This window comes from Elephantulus edwardii, unplaced genomic scaffold, assembly GCF_000299155.1.
Source record: "Elephantulus edwardii isolate Elephantulus edwardi_28Jun2011 unplaced genomic scaffold, EleEdw1.0 scaffold00138, whole genome shotgun sequence".
NCBI classification, from domain to species: Eukaryota; Metazoa; Chordata; class Mammalia; order Macroscelidea; family Macroscelididae; genus Elephantulus; species Elephantulus edwardii.
The window spans coordinates 241,939-263,697 of NW_006399888.1; the positions used below are offsets into that span (position 1 = coordinate 241,939).

General features: G+C 44.3%; 2 protein-coding genes and 1 pseudogene across 2 annotated transcripts; all 3 read left to right on the forward strand.

Annotated features, from left to right (window-relative positions):
- The first annotated feature begins 8,259 nt into the window (after positions 1–8,259).
- Positions 8,260–8,774, forward strand: LOC102861369 (chromosome unknown open reading frame, human C20orf141). The gene is made up of 2 exons (XM_006894252.1): positions 8,260–8,444; positions 8,540–8,774. Exons 1-2 carry the CDS (start codon positions 8,260–8,262, stop codon positions 8,772–8,774), a joined length of 420 nt encoding a protein of 139 aa, XP_006894314.1.
- A 1,041-nt stretch (positions 8,775–9,815) lies between these two features.
- TMEM239 (transmembrane protein 239) lies at positions 9,816–10,292 on the forward strand. Its single transcript, XM_006894187.1, has one exon. The coding sequence runs from the start codon at positions 9,834–9,836 to the stop codon at positions 10,290–10,292; it is 459 nt and encodes a 152-aa protein (XP_006894249.1). The 5' UTR covers positions 9,816–9,833.
- A 5,142-nt stretch (positions 10,293–15,434) lies between these two features.
- LOC102866511 lies at positions 15,435–17,566 on the forward strand (annotated as a pseudogene).
- The last annotated feature ends 4,193 nt before the right edge of the window (positions 17,567–21,759 follow it).

Genomic DNA, 21,759 nt, shown 5'->3' on the forward strand with positions numbered 1-21,759 from the left:
TTGGATGGACTATGCAAATGTGAGTTGCTTGTGGCCATCTAAGGCGGTTGGATAGCTTGCTAACAATGCAAATAAACAGCACCATATGTGTGGAGGGGACCATGAAAATAAGGTGTATGGAATGCTAATGCAGGGATTGGTCAATTATGCCAGCCTAACAGATTTAATCTATTGGTCTCTATGTATCTCTGGGCAAGGCAGAAAGGCCAGGTGAGATGATATCAAGGATATCCGCCATGAAGAGAGCAAAAGGTCATTATATAAGCAGAGGAGGGGGGAAAGACTAAATGGATGTCAGAAGAAACTCTGAAAATTGCACTACAGTGTTGAGAAGTCAAAGCAAAAGGAAGAGCTGCGGAAATAAAAGAGATCAGCAGAAGATTTCAAAGGGCTGCTCAAGAAGACAAAGCATGCCACAACAAGATAAAGGTAAACAGCCCAGCTGAAAAATGGGCTCAGGATATGTACAGACACTTCACCACAGAAGACATTCAGATGGCAAATAAACACATGAAGAAGTGTTCAAAATCCCTAGCTCTAAGAGAGATGCAAATAAAAACAACTATGAGATATCGTTTCACCCCAGTAAGATTAGCAAAATTCAACAGAACAGCAAAAAGCAAATGCTGGTGAGGTTGTGGAGAAACTGGAACCTTTATTCACTATGGGAGTGTAAAATGGTGCAACCACTATGGAAGGCAGTATGGCACTTTCTCAAAAAGTTGGAATAAGAAATACCATTTGACTGAGCCATTCCACTACTGGGAATATACCCTAAAGAAACCAGAACTGCCACCCAAGCAGATAGGTGTACACCCATTTTTATTGTGGCTTTGTTCACAATAGCAAAGAGTTGGAAACAAGCCAAGTGCCCATCAACAAATGGATAGAGAAGCTGTGGTATATTCATACAATGGAATACTATGCTTCATTGAAAAACAAAGAACTCATGAAATATTATACAAAATGGGTGACCCTGGAGGACATTATGCTGAGTGAAATATCTCAGTCAGACAAGGACAAACACTGCATAGTGCCACTGATGTAAAATAGATAGGACTGACATGGTTGGGGGGTACCTAAGAAAAGAGTGGATAGATAATGTACTGTTTAAAAGGAATATAGGATTAGGTATTATATTAATGATAAGATTACAGAAAAAAGAAATGCATATTAAAGTGGACTGGGGAGGATTGTATAACAATGAAATAATTTTTTTTCTTCAAAGAGAAAAACGAACTGGGAGGGAGAGGAGGCTAGGGAAGAAAATGGACAACGATGAATGAGTGGGGGGAAATTTAAATGGAAAGAATATGCTGGAAAAATATGTATGTTGCATTAAAACTCATTAATAAATTTTTTTAAAAAGACAAAGCAAAGTATTGTAACAATATGTGCAAAGAGCTGGAATCAGAGAATAAAGAAGAACTTGCTTAGCATTTCTCAAACTGAAAGAACTGAAAAACAAATTCAAGCCCCTAGTTGTAATACTGAAAGATGCTGTGGGCAAAATCTTAAATGACTCAAGGAAGCATAAGTAAAAGATGGGGGGGGGGGAAGACACAGAGCCACAGTACCAACATTAATTGATTGACACTGAAATATTCAGGAAATAACATATGAACAAGAGCCAATGATTATGAAGGGTAAAGTTCAAGTTGCACTGAAGGCACTGGCAAAAAATAAGAATTGATGGGATACCAATTGACAAGTTTGAATTAACAGAGACAGCCCTAGATGTGCTTACCAATCTGTGCTAGGAAATTTGGAAGACCTGACCAATTGACTGGAAGAGATCTGTATTTGTTCCCATTCCCAAGAAGGGTGATACAATAGAATATGGAAATTATCAAACAATAGAATTAATACCACATGCAAGCAAAATATTGCTAAGGAGCATCTAAAAATATCTGGAACAGTACATTGACAGAGAACTGCAAGAAGTTCAGGCTGGGTTTAAAAGAGACTGACACTAAGGGATATCACTGCTAACGTCAGATAGATCTTAGCAGAAAGCAGAGTATACCAGAAGACTATTTGTGCTTTATTGACTGTGCAAAGGCATTCAACTGTGTGGATCTTAATAATCTATGGTTGACATCGAAAAGAATGGGAATCCCAGAACATTTAATTATGCTCATAACAAACATATTCCTAGACCAAGATGCTGTTGTATGTACAGAGCAAGGGAACATCACAGGGTTTAAAATAAAGAAAGGAGTGTGTCAGAGAAGTATCCTTTCTCCATGCCTATTCAGTTTGTATGCTGGGAAAATCATGAGAGAATCTGGCCTCTGTGAAGAAGAATGTGGCATCATAATCAGAGGAAGATTCATCAATAATCAGTAATGTGTTATGCAGATGACACACCCTTGCTTCCTGAAAGTTGTGGGAGGGAGCTGTTTACAGCTGTATATACATCTTGCCTCCTCTCCTCAATGTAGAGAAATCATAGCCAACAAGGACTTGAAACACTTTCTGCAAAGGATCAGTATGGATTACATCTCAACATCAAGAAGACAAAAAAGTGCTTATTTATTACCTCTGGACCAATAAACAACATCATCATAGATGGAGAAAAGACTGAAAATGTCAACAGTTCTGTCTTATTGGTATCAATGATCAATAACCTTGGCACTAGCAGTCAAGATTTCAAAAGTCATTTTGCAATGAGAAAATCTAACTATCAGAGACGTCTCTAAAGTATGGAGGAGCAATGATGTCAGTTTAAAGACTAAGGTGTGTCCTATTTGGATCATGGTCTTTTCCATCATTTGCTATGTATCTAAGAGCTGGACACTGCATAAGGATGACAGAAGAAGAATAATCTATCCCTTTGAGTTGTGGTGTTGGAAAAGAGTACTGAATATCCCATGAACTGCCAAAAGAACAAACAGATCTGTCTTGGAGAAAGTGCAGCCAGAGTGCTCCTTGGAGGCAAAGATGTCAAAACTTTATCTTATATACTTTGGGCATGCTGTTAGGAGGGGCTATTCCTTGGAAAGGGACACTATGCTTGGGAAGGCGGAGGGTCAGCAAAAGAGAAGAAGACCCTAAACCAGATGGGCTGACACAGTGACTGCAGCAATGGGCTCAAATATGTCAGAGATGATGAGGATGACACAGGATAGGACAGGGATCAGATCTCTTGTTCATACGGTTGCTTTGAGTCGTACTTAACGCAATGGCACAAAATCAACCAGTAGACTTGAAATAACAATTAGACTTAACATGAGCCATTCCAGAAGTGGGAAAGGAAATCTCATGACCATCAAAACAGAAGAGCTAGGAGTGGAGCACATCCTTTGGATCTGGGATCCCTGTACCAAGAACTTCCTCTATGCAGGAGTCAGGCTGAACACTGGAGATGGTGCAAGACAATGAGAAGCAGCGATACAGAATCAGAGGCTGCAAAACGAGGAGACCAGTGCAAGACAGTGGTGGGCTTCATGGCCCATGGACTGAGAAAGCTGAGAACCTCTAAGCAGAAGGCTTGGTAGGGTCAGAGCGTCTTGGGCACTTCCTGGAGGAATTAGGTTTGCCAGCTCACAGAACTGAAGCTGAGCTCCTTCAGGCTGAGGCTTGTTGGCATATTGGAATGCTTCAGGGCACTTAATTGGCAGAGCTAAAAGACCTGCCCAAACAGGACACTTGCCCAAACAGGACAGAGGCCAAGCCAGTGGTCCAAGAGCCACTGAGAGGCTTCCTTGCAGATAACATGTCCTGTGCTGTAGGTTCATGAGTGTGTTGGGGGGGAGGCAGCTATCAGGCTTCCTCACAGATGGTGCGTCTTGTACTTTTTTTCAGTTCTTTATGCCAGGGTCACTTGACCATAAATCCTTAGTTCCTGGAATAAAAATCTCACAACCTGCTCATCAATAGACCTTAAACAGGCATCTATTTACTATTTTTCTAAACTCATTAACTATGTTTGAGACCCCCTCACTATCAGAACAACCTGTGATAACACCAACAGAACTTTTTCTTTGCAAGTCAGCACTGTGCAGGCCAGACTTCACTGTGAGGCTGCCATCATTGCTTCATTATCACAGTCTAGAGCACGGACAAGTGAGAATCTCCTGTCCTCCCACTTTCATACCACCAAAGCATCTTTGGCCTCCTCTTTCTTTGTAGTTAGTTCTTATCAATCCTTCAGATCTCAGGCTAAATGTCATTCTCTGAGAAGCCTTCCCTTTACTCCTAGAGTAATGCCAGACTTCCTGCTGGTCATTCTGTGTGAGTGTGTGTGTAAGTGTGTCCATGTATGCATGACATGACACATCATACCACTTAATCACAAAGTTTAAGTTCCTTGAGGTGAAGAATTACATGTTCACAACTTAAGTCTCCTCTATTTCCTGTTTACCAGATGGCGCTCCCTTTCAGATGGCTTAGTGTTTACTCAAAAGCACAAGGTTCGAATCCACCAGTTGTTCTGCAGAAGAAAGATGGACAGTCTACTCCCATGTGATTAACTGCCTCTGAAAACCCACTGGAGGATAAGCTATGAGTCGAGTCTGACTCGATGGTACATAACAAGGACAGAAGCTCTGTCAGCTAATCAGAACTACCTTACTCTGGAGGTTATACACATTTTCCCTCCTCTCCTCAAAGTAGAGAGATCATAGCCAATGACTTATGTAGGGATATAAGATGGGACTAACTCTTTGGCCAACTCTGAAGAAGAATGTGGCATCAGGATTGAAGGAGGATCCATCAACAACGTGCATTATGCAGATGACACAATCTTGCTTGCTGGAAGTGAGGAGGACCTGAAGCATTTGCTGCAGAACATCAAAGACTACAGCCTTCAATATGGATTACATGTCAGCATCAAGAAAAGAAAGTTCCTTATCACGGGGCAATATGCAACATTGTGATAGACAGAGAAGGAACTAAAACTGTCAATGGATCCACAGTCAACACCCTTGGTCCGAGCAGTCAGGAAATTAGGAGACATTTGCATTGGGAAAGTCAGCAGTCAGAGGCCTCTCCAAATTAGGGATGAGCAATTATGTCAGTTTGAAAACTAAGGTGTGTCTGATTCAGATCACGGTCTTTTCAGTCACTTCCTTTGCATCTGAGAGCTGGACAATAAGGATGACAGAAGAAGAATCAATGCCTTTGAGTTGTGTTATTGGAGAAGAGAACTGAATACCTCATGGACTTATAAAACAATAAATAGGTATTTCTTGGGAAAGGTATAGCCAGAGGCTCCTTGGAGGTGAATATGGCAAACTTTAGATATGTTGCTAGGAGAAGCTATTCCTCAGAAAGTTACATCATACTTGAAAAGTAGAGGGCTGGTGAAAGAAAGGAAGACTCCCAACAAGATAGACTGCAGCAAAGGGCTCAAGTATATCAGAGATTGTGAAGATGGCACAGGACAGGACAGGATTCAGGTCTGTTGTTCACAGGGTCTCTTTAAGTCATACTTGACAGCACCTAACAGCCACAACAACAACTCTGTGGCACCATTCACCTTTCAGAGCTCTCCGTGAGACCAAGCTGAGGCTTGACTTCAACCAGGACCACATTCTTGCTTAGTTAGCTCTTTTCCCGGTCTTGCCCTGCTTCCTGTCCCCCATTTCCCAGGAGGAGTTTTGCCTCTTGAGAGCCCACTCTCAACAGGTCACATGTACAAGTATCCTCATCTTGGGCTCTGTTGCTAGCAATCACAATCTAGCATCTGGCACAGATGAAAAAGATTATCAAATGGAAAACAAATTCTGAAATTGAGGAAATGACAAACAGACTTTCCTATAATTGTACACAGAGCACCTGGTGCATAGTAAATCATCACAGAACTGCAGCCACCTTTATCCTTTCCCTGGTGCACTAAGAGTGGCTTCAACTTGGTGACTCTCGGCTTAAGATTTTGCAGGAATGCAATCCTGTGAATAAATTCTGAAGTGACCATGCTGGTGAGCTAATTTAAAAAGGACACTGGAATTGATATACATAGACACACCCACCCCCCAAAGAACCTGAAGTCTACTCTCTCCCTTACAGATACTTCTATGCCAGAAGCGTAAATGCTGGAAATGCAAAGCGAGTTTGAGCAAACACAGTGTTGAGCTCATCACTGAGCTCACCAAGGATGTAGATCTTCATTACAGGTTGCCCTTTTCCAGGCCCTGCCAACAGCAGTTATCTTATCTCCTCTTTTCCCAGAAGATTGTCTTCCACCAAGAGTTATCCATCAAAGTATGACATGGGAACAAGGATTAAGTTTCCTTAGAGGTCACCCATTTCTGCCTCTCAAGTCACTGAACTGTGCTGGAGCTCTGCAGTTGCTACTTGTGCACAGCTCGTCTGTGGGGACAGATCGCTTTTCTAAATGACCAACTACTTCATTAAACCAAACAAAACAGAAACAAATCCATTGCTGTGAGTCCATTCTGACCACAGAGACCCTACAGGACAGAGTAGAGTGGCTCCATGGTGTTTCCAAGGCTGCTGTCTTTATGCAAGCAGACTGACACATCTCCTATGGAGCAGCTGGCAGGTTGGAATTGCTAACCGTTAAACTGGTAGTCAAAACACTTATCCATTGTGCTGCTCTGACTCTTTGTCCACTTATTACATTGATTTTTTTCATTTCATCCTCCAATATGGAGGGAGACTTTGTTGTATTCCTTGACATTCACATCTTCTACCCCATTTCTTGAATCCCCAACTCCAGAATACCTTCCACAGACTATTGGGCCTAGAATATCTAAACAGTGCCCTTCTGCTCTTACTCCATTTAGCAGATTATGTGAGAGCTCAGCTTTAGAAAGCTTTAAATTATTTCCTCTGTCTTCCAGAGCTACCTTGTGTTTTTTTGTTGTTGTTAACAACCCGTGTTATGCAGATGGCACCACTTTGCTTGCTGAAAGTGAAGAGAACTTAAAGCACTTAATCCCAAAAATCAAAAACTACAACCTTCAATATGAGTTACATATCAACATCAAGAACACAAAAATCCTCACCACAGGACCAATAGGCAACTTCGTGATAGATGGATAAAAGATTGAAATTGTCAACTATTTAATTTTACTTGGATCCATAATCAACATCCATGGTAACAGCCGTCAAGAAATCAACAGATGTGTTGCAGTGGGGAAATCTGCTGTCAAGGACCTCGCTAAAGTTCTAAAAAGCAAGGATGCCAGTTTAAAGACTAAGGTGTGCCTGATTAAGTCTTGGTATTTTCAGTTGCTTCCTATGCATCTGAAAATTGGACAATAAGGAAGATCAAAGAAGAACTGTTGTCTTTGAATTGTGGTATTGGCAAAGAGTGCTGAATATAACATAGACTGCCGTACAATCAAACAAATATGCCTTGAAGAAAGTGCAACCAGCATGTTCCTTAGAGGCAAGGAAAGTGAAGCTTTGTTTCCCTTACTCTGAATATATTTTCAGAAGGAATCAGATCTTAGAGCTTGAAATCATGCTGGGAAATGTAGAGGATCAGCAAAAGAGAGGACGCCCCTCCAGGGGGTGGACTGACACAGTGACTTGAGCAAGGGCTTGAGCATGTCAGAGATCATGAGGATAGTGCAGGACAGATCAAGGTTATCCACAGGCCATTATGACTGCGGTCAGCTTGAAGCACTCAACAACAACAAACAAGTCCCACAGACATCACCCTCAGAAGAGAGATATGGGGACAGATCAACTGAATGCCTTGCCCCTGGACACATAATTCTGAGAACACACAGGAAGACAGTAGCTCTTCCATCTCTCTTCTGGCCTGCTGCCCATACAAGATGGGATAAGAATGTCTTCCTAAGAACTTAGATTCCCAAAAGAGAGTGCTGGGCAGAGACTTGGCAAGGCGAGAAAGATGAGTCTTATTTCTCAGAAATCACTGGCTATGGGTAAACCATCAAGCCCCACCCCAGTTGCTTATGAGGCCTGGACCAGGCAACTGCCCCTTTCCCCCCTCAGCACTTTAGCTGGCAGTAGTCACAATGCCCCAACTGCCCAGTCCCAGAATGGCTGGCCCATGTAGGAGGAGGTAAGGAGGGTCTGGTGGATGGATGTGGGGTAAAGGGAAGATTCATGCCTAATTCAAATCCAGTTTCACATTTTGAGAGCTCATCTGTAAATGTCTAGTAGGGCCTCATCCCCTCCCATACCCACATCCCTGATATTTGCTCCTAGTCCTTCCTGTCACCTGCATATCATTCCATGAATTGGCTCTGCTTATTCAGGCCCCAAACACTGGCAAGTTGGATCCCAGCCCCTCACAGTGAACTGGATGTTGGAGAGATGTTGGAAAATACAGTGAGCCCAAGCCTGTCCCTCTGGAGTTCTAGCGTGGCCCAGTTCCTGGACAGTGCCCTAGGGCTGGCAGCACTGGGGCTGACAGTTCAAGCAGTCCTCTTCACCTCGGGACCAGCACTGCTGCTACTGCTGCTACTGGTCAATTTCCTTGCATTTGACCTGCTCCATGGGTAAGTGGGCCCATAGCCTGGCCAATGGTCAGAGACATAGGCAGGTGGCAAGTGGCCAAGCTCCGTGAGCCCAGTTGCCTCCTTTCTCTGCACAGAGCCAGAACTCCCACCCTGCAGCACAGGACTCTCACAGGGGGGCAGAGCCAGGGAGCCGGTGAAGGCCCAGGACCGCAGGGACCTGCACATCTGCTGCAAGTGTCAACTCCAAGACAAATCAGCCTGCAAGATGCATTGCTGCTCCTGTTATCAGGCCTGGGTCTGCTCCTGCGGGTCCACGGCATACCCTTGGCACTGCTTGGCCTGGCTTTCTGCCTCCACCCTTGGGTCTGAGTGTCCTCAAAACACTGGATAACCTTTCAAAAATATACTGACCATCTGCTTCCCTGGATCACATTTATTCCATCATGGACCAGGCACAGGGATAGGGGTGAGGGTAGTACTGCTTATTCTCAGGGACCACTGCCTATTGGACAATGAATAAGGATAACAGAGAATTGATGCCTTTGAATAGTAGCAAAGAGTATTGAATGTCCCATAGACTGCCAAAAGAACAAACAAATCTTGAAAGAAGTGCAACCAGAGTGCTGATTAGAGGCAAGGATGGTGAAATTTTGTCTCATTTATTTTTGGGCATAATCTCAGGAGGAAGCAGTCCTGGGAGAGAGACTTCAAGCTGGGAAAGGTGGAGGGTCAGAGGAAGATCCTCAACAGGATGGATTGACAGTGACTGCTCCAATGGGCTTGAGCATGACAGATCATAAGGACGGTGCAGGATGGTTCAAGGTTCATATCTGTCAGTCACAGAGTGGCTGGCGACGAGTCATAATTGACCTGACAGCATTTAACAACACTGACTTCCAAACGTGGCTAGTGGACCTTGGGTTAATAGGTAGGGATAGCCTGATGAGATTCAATAAATCCTGGGCAGAATATGGCTGTGGACTCAGGGCCTGCAGGTTGGAGGTGGTCATTCTGGCCCCCTCTGTGACTCAAGAGAAGGAAGGCCTAGAGAAAGAGAGTAGGGTGGGGCTGACTATCAGCAGGGGAAGGTTAGGAGAATAGAAAGCATTAGATATCTGTGAGCTCATCTGGTTCCCCTGCCAGCCTGGAAGGGCCACAGAGGCTCCTCTCTTGGCTGGACCCCACCCCTGCCCACATCACAATGGGGCTGCTCTGGGGAGGGTGGGGGTTGGCAAGAGTGGGGGATTTGTTCCAGCTGCCAGGCCATCCTGGGCACTTCAGGAAGCAACATGACTTAGGTGGCTCTGCCCAGAGGTAAGTCCTAGGCCCCCTCCCAACCACATGGGTGCCCTCCTGACCCCTGACACTCTCAGGCCCCGCAGGGCTCTGCCTGCAACTGACCCAGCCCTCTCCCCAGGTGCACCAGGCATGATGCAGCAGCCACATGTGAACCCAGATGCCATCGGGGCTGGTGAGGGGTTGCAGCCTGTAGGGCCGTGGTTGGCCTGGGTCTCACGGCAGAGCTGGGCACGCTGGTGGGCTTGCCGCGTGCCACAGAGCTGGGCCCGGTGGTGGGCCACATCAGGCTGGCGGCAGCCACTGCAGCGCGTGCTGTGGGGGCTTGAGGGGATGCTCTACCTGCTGCTGGCGCTGATGCTGTGCCATGCGCTCTTCACCACCGGCTCCCATTTGCTCAGATCCTTGTGGCCTGTGGTGGCTGCAGCATGGCGCCACCTGCTGCCCGCTATCCTGCTGCTGGTGCTCAGCGCTCTGCCCGCCCTGCTCTTCACCACCTCCTTCTTGATGCTTCTCTCCACGCTGCTGAGCCTCATGGGCCTCCTTGCTTCTATGTCTTACCCTGGCCACACTCAGGACATGGACCAATAGAAGGCAATCTCATCCCACTGCTTGTGTCTGTTAAACCCAGGCTTCAGGGCCTGAGGCCAGGGCATAGGGAAGGGTGGTGGGGCCAGGGCCTTCCAGCCTCAGACGCCCGGACATGCCAGCTGCTAGCATGGGCTGAGTCTTGTGTAGAATTTCTAGAGCTGACAGGGCAGTCTGGCCTGGCCTCAGGGCACAGCCCTGAAAATGATAGTGCAAGTTATCTGGTGTGGGAGAACAGGGGCCAAAGGACAGGGGACAGAGGATGGACTTGGGTGGAAGGTTTAACTAAAGGGCCAAACCACAGGGTTCTCATGTGATGTGGTGACACTGTCAGGTCTCCTGTGGCAACCAGCAGCAGCATCCTCTTGCAACTGCTCAGCTACCTCAAACCTGATGAAGGACTCCTATGTGGATTCCCACCAATTCTCCCATCTCCTAACAACCCCTCTTCCCATTTTCTAAGGTCCCACAGATCAGGAAAGAGCCTCACTGACAGCACAGGACTGAGTAGGCGCAACCACAAGACCTCAACTTAATCTTCGTTCTGAGTCTTTCTACCCAGGATGCACACATTTCCCAGACATCCTGCCTCTTCCCTCAACTATATATTCACAAGTCTGGGAAATGAAACCAACTAGGATAGTATGGTTCCTCAGAGAAGAGCTACACACTCGTTAAGACTTAAGGTTTGATGTAGAAAAACAAATTTGTCTCATTTCACCCATCCACACCATATGTGATCTTAGCCAAAGTATGTCCTTTGAACCTCAGCGTTAAATGAATCCCAATATTGTCATGAAGCTGTTGTGAGTCAAAGTCAATGAAGTGTTTTGTAAAGACCAGAAAATGCTAAGATATTGTTCTGAACACTAAGAACATTTTACAGGCTCAAAAATTCTTCTGGCCCTCATGGCCCTTGAAAAGCAGGCAAATGGGCCTTCAGGGAAATGCTCTTGTCACAGATAGAATTTTGGCCCCAAGATGATAAATAGATGGGTATGGACAAGATGTAAATGGCCATGTGCCATGAGTCTCAGAATGTTTAGATGTGCAACTTGGAATTCTATTGTGAAATGCTTGGGGCCAGGGTTTGTCTGGTGCCTGGAGATGGTTACAGAATTAAGTGTGTAGGGGAAGCCAGCACATGGTTTCCCAAAACTGCCCAGCAAGCTGCTGACAGTACCAAGGGTGGCACAGAAGGTGGCTTTTCTTGATGTGGATGTTGGCCGTTCACACATATCCTATCCCTTCCAGACAACATACTGATTAGTTATTAACAAATAAGGAACATGACAGGCAATCTTATCCACATCTGGCACCCACTTACCTGAACCTGACCCCATTCCTAAATTTGACCTTGAAGTAACCTCCAACTTCTGTCCTCCCTTAATCTATACTCCTCCCCAATAATTCCAGCCCAGTTTGGACCCTCACCTCTAAATCTAAAATCCCCATTCCTGCAGCCCGAGTTCTGATTCCTTTCTCCTGCTCCCTAAGGACTCAGTTCCTGGGCAACAGTCTCAGGGACGATGTTGATTATCTCCTTCACCCTTGCTAAATCTCATTTTCTGGGGACATCTGCCTGGTTAGATCTAACGGTGACACAGCCCTTCCTTCCCATTTCCCTGTGGTTCTCCTTGAAACATGGCCAGGCAGTGAGGGCAAGGCAAGGCATGGAGACTGTATTGCTTCAAGGTTCGGGTGTATTCATAGGCTATGCTGTATTCACAGATACTGGATTGGAATGCCAGCATTGTCACATTCTAGCTTCATGGCCTTCAGGGAACTTGCTAAGCCTCCCTGAACTTTCAATGTTCTCATGAGTAAAACTGAAGTTAGAACACTTGTCTTACAAGGGGGCTCCTAGCATCACAAAGGGGCCTTGCAAAAATGAAGAATATCAAACCTGATCCCTATAACTATATTATGATCCCATTTTAGAGATAGGAATGTCAGGCTCAGGAGAGCTATTTGCACGTAGCAAAGCCATGTCATTTGATTCTGGGGCTGCTCTTAATAGGCTGCTGAAGAGAAAGCCATATGGTTTGGAGGAAATACACTTACTAAAGACCCATGGCCTCTCAATTCCTGTTTTCAAGAGCCCCTATCGGAGAGAAAGCACAGGCCTGGGAAGATTAGGAGTCTAAATGATGTAGATGCCTGGGGTCTAAGGCTACAGGTCCTGTGTGGTCGCAGTGCAGACCAGGAAGGCTTTGGGCAGTTTCGGTTAAGAATGAAAGAGACTTTGACTCAGTTCAGACACAGCAAGAAAACGCTTTTCCTTTCTCCCCATAATTCTATGCTTCTCATCATCCTGCCCTGCTGGTGTTGGGTAAGGCAGTTAGTCAAACAAATGAGAGAATAGATGAGATGATTCTTATCAATTGAAATCAACACAGACCCTATGACCCACAAGGCCCACAGGAATGCTCGCTGAGGTTGATAAGCCTCTTGCTTCTCTAAGTGAGATCCCAGGACCGGCAGCACAGGCTGGCCCATCAGCTGGGAACTTGCTAGATATTCAGTCTTGGACTCCACCCCACCCCTGCTAAATCAAAGACTGCATTTTAATAAGATTCCTAAGTGACACACGTGCACACCAAGGTTTGAGAAGCACTGCCTGATAGTCTGAGAATGGTTATTGCATTATTGATGCAAGTGAGAAGATGAGAAGGGGGAAAATGGGTTAGGACCTCACAGAGGAGGTAGAGGTGAAAGCTACATGGATAGATCGTAAAATCCTAGTATTGGGTGAAAAGAAACAAAATGAGACACAGAATCTCTTTTATACACTTTTAAAAGGCATGCACTTTTATGGTTTGGTTTTGTTTACATAAACACATTAAAAACAAAAGACAGAACGGAATGACCGGCCAGAGGCACAAGCAAATGGGAATGCAGGACAGAGATAAAGTGAGAGCTCTTGCAGGAGCAAAATATAAAACATAACTCCTGAAATTCCTTTAAATGTAGGGCAAGTCACTGACCTAAAGGCTTAAAAATGCAACCCGAGTATGGAAAACTGGCAGACTGCTATGAAGGATGTTAATTCAAAGTCTTTCCAACTGAGGCCAAGGAGAGCTGTCCCTATGGACCTGGGAGGCCCAGGCAGCTGGTTCCTCTGGGGTCCTCCCCTGCCCCACCTTACAGCCTGCTCTGATGGGGGTGCGGAGAGGGCAGGCATTCAATAATCATGTGGCCTTACAAAAACAATCAGATCAGGAGGGAAATATATAACCGCAGTGTCAACATCTAGGAGCTTTACAGCTAAGAACAGAGATGACGACTGCTCAGCAAGGGGATCTTGAGTGAGAACACACATATCTGGGGGTACCCAAGGGGAGGAAGTGCCTGCTAGAACTTCCCCCCTTCCCTAATCTCAAGGAACAGGGAATAAGGAGGAATCAGTGAGTGTCAAGGTGGCCATGCTGGGGGGTAAGAGAGGGGTCACCAAGAGAAGAACTTCGAAGGGCCATCTCTGTGTGTGTGTGTGTGTGTGTGTGTGTGTGTGTGTGTGTGTGTGTGATGTGTGACACAGGAAAAGGGGAAAACTAAGATAGAGCTCATTTGGGAGGAGGCTGGGCAAGGCAGTCATTGGCTGCCAGGAAGGACGGAGGCGGACCCGGAGCAGGACCCCTAGTCCCCAGCCACCAGAGTCAGGGGAAGGTCATGAGCTGGAAACTCCCTACTGAGTCTCAAAAAAATGCTAGATCCTGCCTGTGGGATGGACCCCATCCCCTTGTCCCTGGAGGGGTTAGGGCCTTCATCTGGAAGAGGATCACCAACCAGGAGCATCATCTTGCTGAGACTGCAGCACAGAGTTCCCAGAAACCAACCAGCGAGTGATTTACAGATTTAGCAGGAAGACTCAAGGTTGGCAGGGGGGAGGCCATGGGGGCCAGGATGTCATTCACAGTGAGGGCAGGCTCTGGGCCAGGGAGGGGTACCTCCAGATCAATCATTACCAAGTGGCAGTTTGGTTGACTCCATACTCCTTACTTCAATTCTCTGGCCGGGGTCCCCCAGCCTTGTGTACATAGTCCAACTGTGGAGGATTTAAGGGCAGAATATGAAAGAATCTTGGGGAAGGAAGGACCCAATCTAGCTGGCTTGGGCTCCTGGTCCAGCCCAACATTATCCCATTTCTCCAGAGGCCTAGAGCTGTCTCTGTGACGTGTGTCAGGGTCTGCATCCACTCAACTTTAAATATTTGTTATTTTCCTGCTGGTCAAACATCATCTATACTCTGAAACTAACCTTTGCTTCCTTTATACTTGTTCCTGTACCTCTAAAATACTTTCCACCTTAAAAAATAAAGAGACTTGGTTTAACGTCTGTGATTTCCACCAAATTTTCTGACCTTGTCACAAAATGCCTAACCAGCGGGAGCTTTGATGGCCTAGAAGCAAGAAGCTGCACTATAATCCCAGAGGTGCACGGTTTGAATCCACCAGATGCTCTGCCGGGGGAGGGACACTCTCCTCTAGTACCGATCAGATCTGATTTGACCATACACAAAAAAACAAGAAATAAAATTTAAAAAAACAAAATGTCTAACAAAAATGACAAGTTTTTTTTTAAATTGAGACGTGAAAATAGTGTACTTTTAAAATATTTGTAACATGAATGGCAGTTACGCAACTCTCCCCAGAAGGAACCCACATCAATCTGCAAACTGGACATTATCAGGACAAGCTTTGTGTGTTCTTCCCCTTACTGCACAAGACTTGATTCCCACACTGTGGCATGTGGACTGCTGTTCACAGGCACCACTGGTTTTCTCTGAATTTAAAAGAACTGCTTCAAATGTTCCACCATTAAGAATTATATTTCCTAGGGGAGCTCTGGTGGCCTAGTGGCAAGGAGCTGCAACTACAATCCGAGAGGCACACGGTTCAAAGCCACCAGATGCTCTGCCGGGGAAGGAGGGACAATCTCCTCCTGTACCAGTCAGATCTGATTTGACGGTACACACACACAAAAATAATAAAATAATAAAAAAAAATTCTATTTCCTGAGTAGTGATGGGCACCTTAAAAGCTCTTAAGCAGCTCTTGAGTCACCCCGTGCAGCTGGCGAGCCTTGTGCGGCCTGGTCTTAGACCCTGCCCTCACCCTTTTGGTACTTGGAACCCTTTTCATCAAGATGCCTGAGGAAGTGCACCATGAAGAAGAGGAAGTAGAGACCTTTGCCTTTCAGGCAGAGATTGCCCAACTTATGTCTCTTATCATCCATACCTTCTATCCCAACAAGGAAATCTTCCCTAGAGAGTTGATCTCTAATGCTTCTGATACATTGGACAAGATTCGCCATGACAGCCTGACAGACCCTTCCAAGTTGGACAGTGGGAAAGAGCTGACCCTAACCCCCAGGAATGTACTTTGACTCTTGTGGACACAGGCTTTGGCATGACCAAGGCTTATCTCATAAATAATTTGGGAACACTTGCCAAGTCTGGTACCAAAGCCTTTATGGAGGCTCTGCAGGCTGGTGCAGACATCTCCATGATTGGTCAGTTTGGTGCTGGCTTTTATTCTGCCTATCTGGTGGTGGTAGAGAAAGTGGCAGTGATCACAAAACACGATGATAAGCAGTATGCCTGGGAGTCTTCAGCTGGGGGCTCCTTCACAGTTCGTGCTGACCAGGGTGAGCCCATTGGTACTAAAGTCATTTTGCACCTTGAAGAAGACCAGACTCAGGAGAGAGAAGAGTCAAAGTAGTGAAGAAGCACTCACAGTTCATAGGCTGCCCCCATCACCCTCTATCTGGAGAAAGAACAAGAGAAGGAAATCAGTGATGGTGAGGCAGAAGAAGAGAAAGGTGAGAAAGAGGAAGATAAGGATGATGAAGAGAAGCCCACGATAGAATATATGAGTTCAGATGAGGAGGATGACACTGGTAAAAGAAAAAAAAAAGAAGAAAACAAAATTAAGGAGAAGTATATTGATTGGGAAGAACTGAACAAGACTAAGCCCATTTGGACCAGAAATCCTGATGAAATCACACAGGAGGAATATGGAGAGATCTGCAAGAGCCTCACTAATGGGAAGACCACTTGGCAGTCAAGCATTTCTCAGTAGAGGACCAGCTGGAATTCAGGGTATTGTTCTTTATCCCTCGCCAGGCTCCCTTTGATCTCTTTGAGAACAAGAACATTAAACTTTATGTTTGCCACATGTTCATCATGGACAGTTGTGATGAGTTGATACCAGAGTATCCGAACTTCATCTGTGGTGTGGTTGACTCTGAGGATCTGCCCCTCAACATTTCTCATGAAATGCTGTAACAGAGCAAAATCTTGAAGGTCATCCACAAAAACATTGTCAAGAAGTGCCTTGAGCTCTTCTCTGAGTTGGCAGAAGACAAGGAGAACTACAAGAAATTCTATGAGGCATTCTTAAAACCCTGAAGCTTGGAATCCATGCAGATTCTACTAACCAGTGTCACCTTTCTGAGAGATTTTGCTATCACACTTCCCAGTCTGGAGATGAGACGACTTCTCTCTCAGAATATGTGTGTCACATGAAGGAGACCCAGAAGTCCATTTATTACATCACTGGTGAGAGCAAAGAGCAGGTGGTCAGCTCTGCTTTTGTGGAATGAGTGTGCAAGCGGGACTTTGAGGTTGTGTATAGGACTGAACCTGTCGACGAGTACTGTGTGCAACAGCTCAAGGAGTTTGATGGGAAAAGCCTGGTTTCCGTCACCAAGGAGGGTCTAGAACTACCTGAGGATGAAGAGGAGAAAAAGAAAATGGAGGACAGCAAGGCCAAGTTTGAGAACCTCTGTAAGTTCAGGAAGGACATTTTGGATAAGAAGGTTGAGAAGGTGAAAATTTCCAATAATAGGCTTGTATCTTCACCCTGCTGCATCGTGACTCACACATACTGCTGGGACAGCCAATATGGAGTGGATCATGGAAGCACAGGCGCTTTGGGACAACTCAAAAATGGGCTACATGATGGCTAAAAAGCACCTGGAGATCAACCCCGATCATCTGATTGTAGAAACACTGAAACAGAAGGCTGAGGCAGACAAGAATGACAAAGCTGTTAAGGACCTGGCGCTGCTGCTGTTTGAAACCACACTGCTCTCTTCTGGTTTCTCCCTTGAGGATCCCCAGACTCACTCCAATCGCATCTACAGCATGATCAAGCTAGGCTTAGGCACTGATGAAGATGAGGCGACTGCTGAGGAACCCATTGCTGCTGTTCCTGATGAGATCCCCTAACTTGAGGGTGTTGAGGATGCATATCGAATGGAAGAAGTCGATTTGAAGTTCCTACTGTAACACCTCCTTCCCTCTGTCTAACGTCCCTGTGGCTTCCACAGCAGCCTTGAGTTGCCCTCTTCCATCTGGTTCCATCTGCTGATAGACAGTGTTTTTCTTTCCTGTCCTGTGTGTTAAGGCAAGATGTAACTCTGGCCTCAACCTCAAGAATGAGGTTGGATGTTGTGTATTTTGAGTTTCATTTACTTTGTTCTGAAATTAAATTATGCAAAATAAGAAGATGACATTTTTTATCAGAACAAGTAGTATGATTTTATTAAAGATGCACTGTTTTTTATTTAGCTTTCTGACTCTGTGCTTGTGCCCTCAGTACTTTCACAACAATTTTCTGCTCCTCAATAAGGAAAGCACGCTTGATCCTGTCACAGACACACTTAGCACACAGAACCACCAAAAGCTCTGCAGACATGGTTTTTTTTTCTTACAACCTTATGAGAACTTTAGGTCTCACAGCATGAACTCCTCTTAGTGGGCCTGGCCACACACCACATGCAGATTTTGGTGCTTTTCCCAACTTCTTGGTAGAAAGGTAAACAATTCTGTTACCAGGGGTTCGGACAGCCTAGTTTTGTTAGAGGCCATGTTGTAGGACAGCCTATGACAGTAGGTCAGACACTGGACCATTCTGAACATCTCTGAACAGCGTCTCCAGAAGAACAATGACATTAAAAAAAAAAAAAAGCAAAAGCTCTTAAGCATCTCTCCAATGTGCAACTATTGGTCTTTCCTTATTCAGAGGAAAGAAGGATGAAGAAAATCAAAGCCAATTTAGTCCAAAGGAGCCCTGGTGATACAGTGTGTACTGCATTGGGCTGTTAACCAAAGACCATGAGTCCAGGGGGCAAATGGACCACAGGAAGGTCAGTCTCCACAAGAGATTGGGAGAACTGGATGGTGCCAGCTTCTAGTGCTGACCATTCACAAAGGGATCATGATAAAGCAGGAAGGGGAAAAAATGTGAAACAAAATTCAACCTCATTTTAAAAGATCACCTTTTTAATCTGATGGGAGAATGGTGGAATCCCCAAGATAATGACCCTTAATTATCCTCTAAGGCTGAGCTGTCATCACCTCAGTGACTCAATTTCCAGCAAAACAACAGATGAGCCTATGCAGTGATGGATAACACCAGGAGGAACACATTAGAACAGCCACTCACATAAAATTAAAAGGGTGGCACTTCCCCGAGATAGAAAAGTAAAAATGGAAATGGAAAACACAGGGAAAATGGGAAGAATTATGCTGCAATGGAGGGATTGTAATTGATGTCATGAAACAGAAAATGTATGGATTGTTGCATGGGAAGCCAATTTGCTCAGTTGTTAATCATTATTAAGACAATACCTATAAATTACTGAATTCAAGACCCAGAAGAAAAGGTGTTAATTTGCTCTCTCAACTTTTATTCAAATCAAAAGAAAAGTTAAAAAATAACACCAGGAGTTGGAGGTGGAAGATCTGGAGGCTGTGGACTTTTTTGTTCATTACCTTCTCTCCACTTAAGGACATTCCCTTCCATTCCTAGTTTGCTAATAAAATTACTTTTTCTACAGCTAGTGTGAAAAATATTTAGTTGGTCTGATTTATTCTTTTATACAGTAAAATTACAGTTTGAAGTTTCCTTTATTGGGAAACCATTTTTGCAGTCAGTGGGGTAGAAGATCCATCTTCTTGTTATGTGCCGTCAAGTCATTTGCAACTCATAGCAACTCTCTACGCACAATAATTCTGCCCTATCCTGAGCCAATCTCATTGTCTCCAACACACCTATCCCAATTAGCCCAGTTACTGTGTCAATTTCACCTCTGTTCCTTAAGGTAACCACTATTTTGACTTTTGTTAGCAGAAACTATTAATTTTGATCTAGAAATTATCCAAAACATTTTTCCAACGTTATGTTCATGAGAATTGCCCATGTTATAGTCCAGTAACTTGCTCTTTCTTATCATCATGTAATATTTTATTGTTTGGATGTTGTTGTTATTGTTCAGCGCTATTGAGCAGGATTCATAGCGACCCTATGAACCTTGTCTTATCCTGTGCCATCCTCACAATTCCTGACACACTAGAGCTCATTGCAACAGTCACCATGTCAATTCACCTGGTTGACGGTCTTTCTCTCCTTTGCCAACTCTCCACCCTTCCCAGCATTATGTCCCTCTCCAAGGAATAACCCTCCTAGCAACATGTTCAAAGTAAGTGGGGTGAAGTCTCAGCATTCTTATTTCCAAAGAGCACTCCAGGTGCACCCTCTCCAAGATATATCTGTTTGTTCTTTTGGCGATCCATGGGATGTTCAGTGCCCTTCTCCAATACCACAGCTCTAAGGTGTCAATTCTTCTGTTATCCTAATTCATTGTCCAACTCTCAGATGCAAAGCAAGTGCTCAGAAAGACTATGGCCCGAATCAGACGCACCTTAGTCCTCAAACTGACATCAGTGCTCCTCAGTAATTTATAGTACTCCATAATGGCAGCTTTTCCCAGTGCAAAATGTCTTTTTATTTCCTGACTTCTCGTACTAAGGGTGTTAATTGTGATTCCAAGCAAGATGACGTTGTTGACAGTTTAAATCTCCTTTCCATCCATCATAATGTGGCCTATCGGTCCAGTGATAAGAATCTTTGTTTTCTTGACATTGAGATGCAATCTATACCAAAGGTTGCATTAATTTATCCATTCTCTTGTTGATGGATGTTTGGGAAGTTTCAAGATTTTAGCTATTATGAATAAAGCAATTATGAATATTTTTGTTCAAGTCTTTCAATGTAAAAATATATCAATTATTCTTAAAGTGTTATTGTTGGCTTATAACCAACCAAAAAGCAAACACACTACCAACAAGTCTATGTTGATTTACATCAACCTTATAGCACAAAATAGACCATTACAGCTAAAATCCTCAGACAGCTCTACACTGTCCTATCTGATCATTAAGACTTGGAATTGGCCCAGTGGCAACGGAGGTTGGCTTACATGCAAATATTAAACTTTAGCAGATGTCCAATAATTTTCAAAGCAACTGTGCCATCTAACTTGTTGTTGTTGTTATGTGCCGTTGGGTCACCTGTGACTCATAGTGATCCTATGCACAATAGCTCTGAAGCTGGCCCTGTCCTGGGTCAGTCTCACTGATTCCAACACACCAACCCCCACTGCCCCAATTCACCTCATCTGGGTCTTACTCATATGCACTGTCCCTTTACTCTTCCGAGCATGATATCTTTCACCAAAAACCAGTCCCATTAGGCCATGTGTCCAAAGTATCGAAGACAGACCTTCAAAATCCTAGCCTGCAAGGAGAAATTTGGTTTCACCCTCTCCAAGACAGACTATTTGTTTTCTTGGGGGTCTATAGTATGTTTAAGACTCTTCAGCTCCACAATGCAAAGGCATCAACTCTTCTTCTGTCATCCTTAGTTTATTTAAGGGTTCTTTCTCCCGGCTTCATTAGATACAGTGTTTGTACTTCTGTTTCAATGATTTCTGAGAGAAGGAAATGTCACTCATATGCCAGCACCTTAAAACTGTACAAACTCTATTTTTTTAAAACCAGGAATGCAGGGTTCATTTAATATTAATAAACAACCTAATTTGGTATAAGATGACCCAACCCTGTGTTTTCATTTCAACAGGTGTAAAAAAGATACTTGACAAACTCCAAAATCCATTCCTGATTAAAACCTGTCAGGAACTAGAAAGAAAATTCCTCAGTTTTATAAAGCGTATCTCTAATAAACCCATAATTAACATACTTAATAATTAAAACACCAAACACTTTTTAAGACCAATAATAAAAGGATTTCTACCCTGATCGCTTTCTATTCAACATTATAGTGAGAGTTCTAGCCCATGAAGTAAGGCAAGAAATGTAGCAGGAAAACAGGTTGGAAAGTAAAAAAGTGAAACTGTATTTACTCAGATAACATGGTCATCTATGGAGAAAATTAGATGCAATCTATAGAAAAGCTACTAGATTAAGTTTAGCAAAGTAAAGGATAAAAGGTTAATGTACAAGAGAAGCCAAAGTGCAAGGAAGAATTCAAGATACTAAAGAGCTGAACAGAAGATTCCAAAAGGCAGCTCGGAATGACAAAGCAAAATACTACAATGAAATGTGCGAGGAGCTTGAGTCAGAAAATCAAAAGGGCCGAACTCGCTCAGCATTTCTTAAGCTCAA